The 13,115-nt window shown below is 40.3% G+C and overlaps 1 protein-coding gene across 4 annotated transcripts in view; it reads right to left on the reverse strand.

Annotated features, from left to right (window-relative positions):
- Window positions 1–13,115, reverse strand: part of LOC126997358 (GATOR complex protein WDR24-like) — a 55,842-nt gene that overhangs the window by 39,739 nt on the left and 2,988 nt on the right. For all 4 annotated transcript variants that reach the window (XM_050858426.1, XM_050858425.1, XM_050858424.1 and 1 more), the window contains exon 2: window positions 391–507. In XM_050858426.1, the coding sequence (XP_050714383.1) occupies window positions 391–507 (117 nt within the window). The remainder of the gene's footprint in view (window positions 1–390; window positions 508–13,115) is intronic.

Genomic DNA, 13,115 nt, shown 5'->3' on the forward strand with positions numbered 1-13,115 from the left:
TGAAACTAACAAAGACACACACAAAAGAAGAAAAAAAAAAAAAGGTTTTATTAGTTGGTTTAAACCACTGGTTTTTTATTGGTTTAAACCATGGTTCAAACCATTTGGTTTAAACTGCCAACCCTGGTCTGATCTTTATCAAATAATATAGAAGACCTTTGTCATGGATGGCTAATATACAAAACTGCCTTTCATTACACATATTTATGTGTTAAACATCTTGGAAAGTCAATCTACATGCTTCTGCAAGAACTAAAATGTGAATAATGATATCATACAATAACATTTAATTGAGACCTAATGGCGATAAGACGCCTATGAAAGGCGACGCCTCAATTATATATGAAGAAACACTCAACACATCCACACCTGTACACATCATGGCCTTACCTTCTACAGGGTTCCATACAACATCATTGCATGAGAAGTTGAGATTCAGATGCTTCCCAGCTCTCAGATTGGCCCGCTCAATCAGGCCATCTTCCTCAAGGGCAAAGATCTTGAACACTGCAGAGAGAATGAATGACAATAAATCAGGTATGGAGGTAAAGATTCATCCCTGCAGACAACTTTTTAAAGACCAAGGTAAACAAAACCAATAAAGCTGAACAGTTTGAAGATTCAAACAGCTGAACCCATACATTCCCTTTTCTTGAAAATAGAAATTAATTAATGTTAATGTGTCTTCAAGCAATCTACATCTTTTTATGATAATAATAATAATAATAATAATAATAATAATAATAATAATAATAATAATAATAATAATAATAATAATAATAGTTTTTTTCACCCATCGGCATATATAAAAAACAGGACAAGTAAATGAATGAGATCAGCCGAGATACATATACGCTTAAATAATTGACAACTTATAACTATATATGAGCGTGCACGGCACACTTATGCACAATCTACACGAACAGAAGGCCCAGCCACTCCCACTGCATAGATCCACATACATAGGCCAAGCTCTGTCTGACAGAAGTGATGATGGAGTTCCTAGATTGTTCCACTATACTCCTCATACTGTACGGGGCGTGGCGACACAGCACGGCCAGTTCATCCCATGCCTGGTGAAGGCCAGGGATGAGCTAGTCCATCTAGGAAGCTCCAGAAACTGCTTGAGGATGTCGTTATGACAGACCCTAAGACGGTTCATGAAGGCATTCCAATACCGCGACCTCAGCGAGTTGCAGTAGAGAGACTAGCAGTGGCTCCTGAATAACTCCAATTTTACCTCCGTGCTGCAGAAGGAGAATTTCCTCAGCAGCATGTTGCCAATGACTGTGAGCTTGGTCGTCTGCTTCTTGATGTCATCATCATCGGTCCTTTATAGGTGTTTGAAACACTGATCTCTAATATAATAGAGATCAGTGATTTGAAAGGCCAGAGATCGTTTGAGTGTGATCTGAATATAATGTTTGATACAAGCTTGTATTTTCATGTGCTTGTATGATAGATTATCGATACAAATCTGCATGTTTATATAAGAGGATTTGAGGGTTCTTTGTATGCACAAACTTTCAACTATAGAACCAAAAATAAAAAGTTGATCTTCACTCATTCATGAACTAACAATTTGCAGGTGCCACATCTACATTCATGAATGGACAAATGGAATAAAACAGACTAATACTAGTTATAACTAGGTCAACACACACACACACACACACACCACTCCCGTGGCACAACTGGTTAGAGCGCCACGCTGCAGGGCTTCACGGCCAAACAGGCGGCGATTCGAGCCACGCTCAGGCCGGATTCTTTCCATTGACTAGGAGTGATTACTGTCCCCCCTTGAGTATGGGGGATGGGGCGTGTGGTGAGTGAGGTCCTGGCAGTACCCAGAGATCAATAAGAACATAAGAACGTGGGAATCTGCAAGAGGCCAGTAGACCTGTACAAGGCAGCTCCTTTGAACCTAAGCTCCCGTGAATCTAACCCCACTTATTATCACTGTCTATGAATTTATCTAATCTATTATTGAATGTGACAACTGTACTGGCACTCACCACATGACTGCTCACCCTATTACACTCATCCACCACTCTGTTAGCAAACCAATTTTTGCCTATGTCCCTGTTGAATCTGAATTTATCCAGTTTAAACCCATTACTACATGTCCTACCCAGTTCTCTTACCAACAAAACCTTATGAATATCCCCCTTATTAAAGCCCTTCATCCATTTATAAACTTTGATCATGTCTCCACGGACCCTTCGCCTTTCTAGAGAATGCAAGTTTAACTGTTTGAGTCTTTCCTCATATGGCAAGTTTCTTAACCCCTGAATCATCTTAGTCATCCTCCTCTGCACCGATTCTAACATTTTTATATCCATTCTATAGTAAGGTGACCAGAACTGAACCGCATGGTCAAGATGAGGTCTAACTAATGCTAAATATAGTTTGAGGAAGACCTCGGCACTTCTGTTGCTTATGCTCCTTGAAATAAATCCCAATATCCTGTTTGCTCGATTTCGAGCTTGAATGCATTGTGCCCTTGGATGGAGATCAGAGCTCGTAGAGACCCCTAAATCCTTCTTGCACCCAGACCTGCTTATGGGAGTGTCATTTAAGCAATACTTATGTGAGGGGTTGTTCCTACCTACACTCAGAATACTGCACTTCCCTACATTGAACTCCATCTGCCATATATCCGCCCAATCATACAATCTATTTAGTTCATCCTGGAGAATACTAGCGTCCTGATCTGACTCAATTACTCTACCGATCTTGGTATCATCTGCAAACTTACTGACATCACTACTAATTCCTGTATCTAAGTCATTGATATAAATAACTTAGATGATTTATATCAATGACTTAGATACAGGAATTAGTAGTGATGTCAGTAAGTTTGCAGATGATACCAAGATTGGTAGAGTAATTGAGTCAGATCAGGACGCTAGTATTCTCCAGGATGAACTGAAAATAAAGGAGGATTGGAGAAAAAAATGACAGAAAGGATGGAAATTACATTGCAAACAGAGAAATGATGACTGTGCTGAAAGACGAAATATCAGAATGGAGAACCGTCACAAGTGGAGTTCCACAGGGATCAGTGTTAGAGCTTATAATGTTTTTAATATATATGAATGATATGCCAGAAAAAGTAAGGAGATACATGGGTATGTTTGCAGATGACGCCAAACTGCTTAGAAAAATAAGAGATGAGAATGATAAACAAGATATCTGGAGAAAAATATAGTCTGCTGCAGAGTTGGAAAAAATCCGGCTTAAAAAAAAAAAAAAAAAAAAGTTTTTTGGGGGGCTTTTTTTTTTTATTATTATTTTTGTTTATTCCTTGTCTTTATATGTTAAATCAATTTAAATAATCAATCAAAAAGTAGTCAAGATTAAAACAAAAGGTGTGAAGTGTTATCTGAAGGATAGACACTTGTTTAGGTCCTGTTGATACAGGTTGTTAACTTGTACTGTATAGGAAATGAACGGGTGAGGCTTGACTACCGGTCACTCAGCACTCCTCAGTTCCTCAGTCTCTCCTTGTCGTGAGTGAGAGGATCAAACTGTTTAATTGCTGTGCTTAGTGATACACCCTGGTGCAGTTATTAATTACCCTAATATATATTTAGCATAAATTATAGTTAAGAGTCAGAGAGAAGAAAAGTAGTGTTGTTTCCTGTGAGTGTGTGTGTGTGTGTGTGTGTGTATTTACCTAGTTGTGACATACGGGAAAAGAGCAACGCTCGCGCTGTCCCGTCTCCATATCCTCTCTTATCAAACTTTTCCTTAAAATCATGAATGTTTCTTGCACAAACCACCTCCTCCTCCAGTCCATTCCACAGCTCTATGCTTCTGTTTGGGAAGCTAAACTTTTTCACATCTCGCCTACATGTGGTCGCCCTCAACTTCTTTCCATGTCCTCTCGTTTCTCTCTCGCTCCACACACATAGGTCCTCTCTATCCAGATTCTCCACCCCACTCGCCCCCCTGTACACCACTATCAGTTCTCCTCTTTCTCTTCTTCTCTCTAGGGTTGTGAGCCCCATGCTATTGAGTTTCTCCTCGTAAGTCCGATCCCTAAGTTCCGGTACCATCTTAGTTGCCATTCTCTGTACTCTTTCCAGCTTTCTTATATTCTTCTTTTCATGAGCAGACCAGACCACTGCTGCATACTTCAACCTTGGCCTTATCATTGTAACTATTATTTTCTTCATCATCTCTTCGTCCAAATACACAAATGCCGTCCTTATGTTCTTCAGCAAATCCATAGTTTGTCCTGTTATCTTGTTGATGTGTTTGTCCGGTGACATGTTCTCTGAGATAGTCACTCCCAAATCTTTTTCTTCCATTCCTCTGCATATTATCTCACTTCCCATCTTATAATCATATTCACATCTTCTACCACTCCTACCAAACTCTATTTTTTTACATTTCCCAAGGTTGAACTCCATCTGCCATGTACCACTCCACTCCCATATTTTATCCAGGTCCCTCTGCAATGCCTCACAGTCTTTCACATCATTGATTCGTCTCAATAGCTTTGCATGATCTGCAAACACACTCACATAGCTGGTCACTCCGTCCACCATATCATTTATATAAACAGCAAACATTATTGGCGCCAGCACCGAACCTTGTGGAACCCCACTCCTCACTGGGCACCAGTTGGAAACCTTGTCCTTGATTATTGTCCTCATTTCCCTGTTAGTTAGGAAGTCCTCCAGCCACTTAATCAGTCTATCACCCACTACACCCCTATTTTTAATTTTCCAAATTAGTCTTCTGTGTGGTACTTTGTCGAATGCCTTTTTCAAATCCAGGTACACTCCATCCCCCAAGCCTTCTCTCTCTTGTATTAAATCTGTCACCATTGAGTAATAACATAAGTTGGTGACACACGATCTCCCTCTCCTGAATCCAAACTGGTAATCCGAGATAATTCTCTCACTTTCTAAAAAATCCGACCACCTGTTTTTAACTAGCCTCTCACATATCTTCGCAACCACACTAGTGAGTGATACCAGTCTGTAATTTAATGAGTCCTCTCTCTTTCCTCCTTTATAAATTGGTATTATGTTTGCTCTCTTCCAATCTAGTGGTACCCTTCCTTCACTCAGTGTGTGTGTGTGTGTGTGTGTGTTATCACTTAGACCAGGTTTTTTTGACCTGGGGTATGCGTACCCCAGGTGGTACGCCAAGGGTCTGTCAGAGGGTACGCGCTCCCCATGGGTCGTTAGGGTTAGGGACCTGGCCGTCCACTGACTTGTACTGGACAGGGAGAGAGGTGCAAGGTGTGGTCGGGCACGCACCACTCGACAGTCGTGAATGGTGAACTGGAGATTGGTGTTGCTGCTTTTTGGCAGGTTGGTCCCTTTGTGGCTACTGTCTTTACTGATATATTAATTTTGGAATGCTGTGTCGATTTCAGTAACACTATTATCGCAAACTGTGTGGCATTGGCAAGTATAAGTTTGAGCCCTGACTTATTCTTAATGGAAAGGTTGATGAAATAGAAAACACTAGTTCTTCATGTGTACGAAGTGGTGTTGTGCGAAATGATTTACTATACTGGCGACGTATAGTCACGGTGTAAGATAGCCTTAATCTAAGTGTGATTTGTTGTGTGACTGTGTGATATGGCTGGGTGTAATGTGGAGTATCCGAGTATGGTTTGGCTTGGTGAAAACGTGTCATTGCGTGGTGGTTGTGTGATGATGTGTCAGGTGTGTCAAAGCAAAAATTAGAACACAAGCAAATAAGATGAAGAAAAAAATAGTTTGATGTTATTTATATTTTTTTGGAAGATCTTTATGGATTTTACTTTTTATTTTATTTCATATACATATATGGACCTTATTTATCAATAGGATATAAAACTAAATTTTATGTAAAATATTTAACCCCCCCCTCCCCCCAAAAAAAATGTCTGTCTTTTTTTTCTTCTTTTTCTGGGGGGGGGGGGGATGTGAACCCTAGTCAGCTGCAAAACATTAGAGTGGCATTTCACTACTTGGATGAGGACATGAAGAAAATAATAACAGCATTGATTAGACCAAGGCTAGAGTATGCAGCAGTTGTCTGGTCACCATACATGAAAGAGGACATATGGAAACTTGAAAGGATTCAAAGGCTTGTGACTAAGATGGTACTAGAACTATCAAGCCTGCCATACGAGACTAGATTAGAGGATTTGGGCTTACCTACACTGGAAGAGAAAGAGGAGACCTGATAGCATTGTACAGGAATGTGAGTGGAATGGATATGTTGGATAGAAATGATTTCATCAAGATGGAAGGGAGGAGGCAACTTAGAGGGCATAGTAAGAAACTGAGAAAGGGAACTTGTTTGAAAGACATAAATAAGCTCAGTTTTCTATACTGGAATGTGGCTACATGGAATGGAATTAGCAAAGACATTGCTGAAACAGGCAGTGTTCATAAAATGAAGGAAAAGCTGGACAAATATAGATTGGGAAACAGGACTGTCCAAGCTTGAGCACAGGCCTTGATACACACACACACACACACACACACACACGCACACACACACTCAGTCATGAGTGGCCCTTAGGAAAGAGCGACCATGAACTATCGGAGATTAAAACTTTGGAAGGATGTGAATATCGAGACTAGGCTTATAAGGAAAAATGGAAAAACTTCGCTATGGCAGATTACGTTGGACTCCAGACTTTCTTCGGTGGGGTAGACTGGACTGATATGAAGAGGAGTACTAATATTCAAGAGAAATACGACTTTTTAAAGAATATTTACAACAGAGGAATAGAGATATATGTTCCATACTACACAGTAAAAACTAAAGGAGAGAAAACATGGTTTGGATGGAGGTGTGAGACAGCAAAAAGAAATAGAAATAAGGCATGGAGGAATTTAAAGAAAAAATCAAATAAAAACAACAGGGACAAATGTAAAAAAAAAAGCAAGAAATGAATATGTGAAAATAAGGAGAGAGGAGGAAGCTAAATTTGAAAGAAGAATAGTTTTTAAATGTAAAGAAGAACCAAAAATGTTTTATAAATTTGTAAACGGGAAGTTAAAAAGAAATGAAGGAGTGGAAAGGCTAAAAGAAAAAATTATTCTACGAAAAGGACAAAGAAATTGCAAAAATATTAAATAAAGATTCATAAAGTGTTCACGAAAGCAACTGACTTTGACTGGGGTCTCGAAAATTGCAATGAAGAAAAACTAAACCATTTAAAGGTTGAGAAAGGGGAACTGATACAGCTGATGAAAACCTTAGATGGAAGGAAAGCTATGGGACCGAATGGAATCTCGGGTCAAGTGCTAAAAGTGTAGAAATGAATTATTGGAGCCACTTTATGACATAATAACATGCTCTATAAATACAGGAAAAGTGGCCTTAGAGTGGAAGAGAGCAAACATTGTACCAATTTATAAAAGTGGAGATAAAACTGAATCCCTAAATTATAGACCAGTCTCCTTGACAAGTGTAATGTGCAAGATTTGTGAAAGTATAATAAAAAACAATGGGTCGAACCTTTAGAAAAGGAAAACATGATAAATAAGGGACAGTTTGGACTCAGAAAAGAGTAATTGTATTTCACCAACTCAATATGTTTCTACTCAAGAGCAATAGACGTGTTGCATGAGAGAGAAGGATGGGCTGATTGTGTATATCTTGATTTGAAAAAAGCTTTTGACGAGGTTCCGCACAAAAGGTTAATCTGGAAACTACAGCAGTGGGGAGGAGTGGGCAAAAAGGTTATCGAGTGGATGTAGGATTACTTAACCCTTTCATTGCTAAACGCTTGCAGCGGGCGTTAGGCGTATTTGCTGGTGGCGCTAAACGCTCGCTGCGACCTCCACCCGCACTCAAATCTCCCGCGTACTCAAATCTCCAGCGTATGAGAGTGTTCCAACACTAATTCTCACAACACAGGATTGCCAATTGAGTGGATTCTTTACTAAATTTGGTGGAAATTCATATCAGCCCAGCGCGGCAAATGTATGGACAAGTAACTGGTGGATGTTCTTGCCCAATATAGCGGCACTTTTGCATAGCTTCACCTATCACCTGACTGATTCTTTGACCAAATAGTTGTAAATATTGCAGTTGGCAATACTCCCTTGCCAGAATTTGAAGAAAAGATGTCCGAAGTTCCCTCAATACGGCTGATCATCCCACACGCACCTATGTAAGTGTTAACATTCAGCACTCCCTGAACGTGCATGTACATTCGCAAGAGAGGCATACATAACCGACTCCTATAGATCTGGACCTCCTCTTTCCAATGGTGTTTTTGTTTTTTAGCTGTGATGAATAGTTTTTTAAGATACAGAGGTTAAAAGAGACCCCCCCGTTGGGCTCCCTGACTGTGCCCTGACTGCACCGCGCGCAAGGAAAGGGTTAACCCCTTCACTCCAGCGACGCCGACGTTGGCGTCTGACAGAGTCACTGTTAGTCCTCCTCTAAACCTCCCAATCCTCTTCTAAACCTCTTAAGAGGAAATGGAAGAGGATTAAGAGGAATTTAGAGGAAGATTGAGAGGTTTAGAAGAGGATTAATCCTCTTCCATTTCCTTTTGACCCTTTCCATACTGTGACGCTGATGTCTGCGTCACGGATGGAAAGGGTTAACAGGAAGAGAAATGAGGATGGTGATTAGGGAAGAGAAATCAAATTGGAGGAGAGTAGAGAGTGGAGTTCCTCAAGGCTCAGTTCTGGCACCAATAATGTTCATGATATGTACAAATGATATGCCGAAAGATATAAAAAGTTATATGAGCCTTTTTGCAGACGATGCAAAGTTAACAAGAAAAGTGAGGACGGAGGAAGACTGTGAAGAATTGCAAAAAGACCTGGATAGAGTGTATAGATGGAGCCAGTTATGGGAGATGGTGTTTAATGCAAACAAATGCCGTGTTATGGAAATGGGGAAAAGTAAAAAAAGACCGAGGAAAACATACAGGATGGGAGAAGAAAACTTGAAGGTAGTACATGAAGAAAAAGATTTGGGAGTAACGATGCAAGACACACTATCCCCAGAAAACCACATAAACAAGCTGTTTGGAGAAACCTACAGGATGATGCAAAGTATAAGAGTATCATTCCATTTTATGGACAAAGAAATGATGAAGAAAATAATAACAACATTGGTAAGACCAAAACTTGAATATGCTGCAGTTGTGTGGTTGCCTCACAAAAAGAAGGATATCAAAAAGTTGGAAAGGATACAGAGAATTGCAACTAAAATGGTCCCAGAACTCTCGAATATGACATGCGAAGACAGATTGAAGGAGATGGACTTGATGACACTGGAACAAAGAAGGGAGAGAGGAAATCTGATCACGCTGTATAAGTTGGTAAATAAGTTTGATGAAGTGGATAGAAATAATCTCTTCTCAACTGCAAGAACGCAGGGGCTGAGAGGACATGGACAAAAACTTAATAAAGGAACCTATTTGAGTGACTTGTAGAAGTATAGTTTTCCACATAGAATTGTTAACCGTTTCCATCCGTGACGCAGACGTCGGCGTCACAGTATGGAAAGGGTCAAGAGGAAATGGAAGAGAATTAATCCCCTTCTAAACCTTTCAATCCTTCTCTAAATTCCTTTTAATCCTTTTCCATTTCCTCTTGAGAGGTTTAGAAGAGGATTAAGAGGAAATGGAGGAGGATTAAGAGGTTTAGAAGAGGACTAACCCTTTCCATATGGTGATGTCGGCATTGGCGGAGTGAAGGGGTTAACACAATGGAACAGTTTGCGGGAAGAGGCGGTGGAGGCGAGCAGTGTCCAACAAATGAAGGAAAGGGTGGATGAATGTAGATGTGGAGACGGAACTATTAGATCTTAGCTCGGGCCTGGTAGACTACAAATAGGTAAATACAACTAAGTAAATACACACACACACACACACACAGATACAAACACATACATACAGACAGCAAAATGAAATCATATCAAGTGTACGCATAGATTTAAGGAATAGGAGCACCTAACATCACCATAGCCGATCCAGGATTGAGGACGTTTCCTAAGTTAAAGGCGGTAATGTTATACAGTAAAACCCCGATTATCCGAAATGGAAGGGGGGAAGCCTCTTTCGGATAAGCCGATTTTTCGGATAATCCGGATTTATGGCCGCCATTTTGATCGCCGCCAGTTTGATCGTCGGCATTGTGTCTTGCTTTCTCGTTTGGATGAATATCACTTTGATCTTGCACCTTGGTTCTTATTTTCGAAGCACAGGTAGAACGCGATGCGACTGCCCAGTGTGAAGTGTGTGACGCGACTGCCGCCGACTGACGATGTAAACAATGAAACCAAACAAACACACGCTACGCTAAACAAAGTAGTACGCTTAAAACATGTGATGTAAATGTTTTATTGTATGTTTGTCTGTGTGTCTCCTTATCTGGACCACTGTATGTTGATACTTGTGAGCGTTGCAGATCTGAATTGTGAATGTTGCAGAGTGCGATTGTGAATGGTTGTGCAAGCTTGCAAGTGTGACCTTGAGCTATTTCGGCAATACGTATTAGAAAGCATATTCATTTTAACTGTTCTTATCAATTTTAAATGTGTTAATATAGTACATATGTAGTTACTTTTATTTATTTTTGATGTTTTATAATGTTTTAGTATAGAAAAAAAAAAAAATTTTAATTGCATTATCCAGATCAATTTCGGATAATCCGGTTTTTCGGATAATCCGCTTTCGGATAATCGGGGTTTTACTGTAATTGTATTTCGTAAAGAATCCTTATAACAAAAAACTAACTAAAATTATGAGTATTCTTTAACAACAGATCAATAATATGAAAATATGTATAGCCACTGCTGCCAGATTGTCATAATCAGGGCATAGTATTTACCGGTTTCTGACGACTAACTATTGCCAAGAAACAGCAGGATCTAACTCTTTTAATGATAACTATAAATTAGTTTCATTATTGGAGCCCAGAAGACAGTTTGGGGGTAGGAAGTCGGGAAATATAACCGGCTGAGTACGACAATCTGGCAACGTTGAGTCTGTAGCCCCAGGCCCAGGCAGCGCGCACGCCATTTTGCGGGTATCACATACCTTAACTCTTAGAGTACGGCGATCGAATATATACTTGTAAGTGCACTACCACACGCCCCACCCGTACGGGGATCATATATATAATCATCACACTCTACGCTCCCTACGTTTCAAATATACTGCCAATTCTTGACTCAGAAGAATGGTGGAGGCATCTGGCATCTGTACACACTCTCATTCGTCTCAGTGCGCGCCCTACCGAAGGCCACAGATCATTTTCCACTTTTGTTCGGAATACATCTGACATGTCTCGTGACGCGTCAAGCAGTTCCTCTGCTTCGGGCGGAAGTAGAGCACGGGTGAATCAAAGTGACAGTGACTCTGATGACTGCTATGGTAGTGTGACTTTGACAGAAGAGGGAGGGGCAAGTAGGTAGAGAGAGAGAGAGAGAGAGAGAGAGAGAGAGAGAGAGAGAGAGAGAGAGAGAGAGAGAGAGAGAGAGAGAGAGAGAGAGAGAGAGAGAGAGAGTGAAAGCGAGTGGGGTGCTTCTACGTGATGCGTCACAACCACAAGAAAATGCGTAATATTTTAGGCTGTCATAACTTTTTTATTATTATTAGAAGTTTTATTACACCACCATATATACTAGATAAATATACAATTATTGCAAAGAAGAAAGACACCATTTCCAGCTCTTTTAAATGTCTAAATTTTCCCCGTGCACAGCATTCAGAGAAATATATCGCCACCCGTATTCTAAGGGTTAAATAGTATATTTTTACTGTGCAAAGCAGGTGATGTCACTTATTTTGACTTCGTGAGCTTGCATATTTATTTATTTCTGTATATTTCATGGTGGCAAAACTTACATTACTAGTTTCATTTTTACTAGTGACACGAATTTGTGACTTCATCACAATTGAATTTCACTCATATAAGTGAATCAGACACCACAGAAATATTACCAGTGTGTGTATAAATCAGGGGTTCCCAAACCAGGGGTCGGGACCCAAAGTGGGGTCGGAATGCTCATTATGTGGGGTCATTAAGAGGTCATGGGGTCGATGGGGTCGCTGAGGTACCCCCAAGGCCTGGGAGTACGAAATATCCAAGTAGGGATTATGAGACCATGTCAAATTCATTGCTGTATAGTACTTTCATTGAGAAAAAATAACAAGTCATATAATAAATTATAATTGCTTCTAGCACCCTTACACGAGCCACGACAGACCGTTGAATCCCCCCTCTCCCTCACTCCCTTACAACCCTCCCCCAAGTCAACTGATATTACATCACAACCACAACTTCTGATCTTCGGAAGATTTCTCAAGGAGAGCTCTGTCATTGAGGAACTGCTTGCTTGCATTTTACTCGAAAATACAACAAAAGGTGAGGATATATTTAATGCTATAGATAAGTTCTTCACTGAAAACAACCTGGACTGGAGTAAAGTAACTGAATGTAGCATGGATGGTGCCCCATCAATGATGGGTAAGAATATTGGAGTGCGTGGAATTCTATCAAGAAAACATCCTCACATTAAAACAAACCGCTGTATCATCCATCGTCAGAGTTTTGCTCCAAAAGACATGTTTCTGAACTTCGCTGATGTGATGCAGGTAGTCATTTCTATTGTCAATTATGTGAAGGCTAGGGACCTGAATTCTCGCATGTTCAAACAGTTGTGCATCACTGAAAATTCTAATCACCACACACTGCTGTCAGGTGGCTGGCACGAGGAAAAACCTTGGAAAGGGTTTTCCTTCTTTGCCGTGAACTGGCCACATTCTTGCAAGATCAGGGGCACTAGAATGCTTGTTATTTTCGGGATCACACTTTCTTGCTCGCCTTGCACTTCTGACTGACGTTTTTGAGCACATTAAAAAGCTCAACACTGAACTTCAAGGAACAGAGAAATGGGTGTTTGACCTTCAGGGTACAATAAACGCTTTTGTCAGCAAACTGCAGATACTACAAAAAGCCGAAACTGATAGTTACTCTCATTTCAATCACTACTCGGGATTTACAGCTACAAACGATATTGATTTTGATGAAGCACTGGATCTCGCAGAAGAGAAACATGATTTACTTAATTATTTGCAGAATCTGAGAGGGAATACGAATGCTGGATTCCCAAAGTTGCTA

Source organism: Eriocheir sinensis, chromosome 12 (assembly GCF_024679095.1).
Source record: "Eriocheir sinensis breed Jianghai 21 chromosome 12, ASM2467909v1, whole genome shotgun sequence".
In the NCBI taxonomy this organism is placed as follows: Eukaryota; Metazoa; Arthropoda; class Malacostraca; order Decapoda; family Varunidae; genus Eriocheir; species Eriocheir sinensis.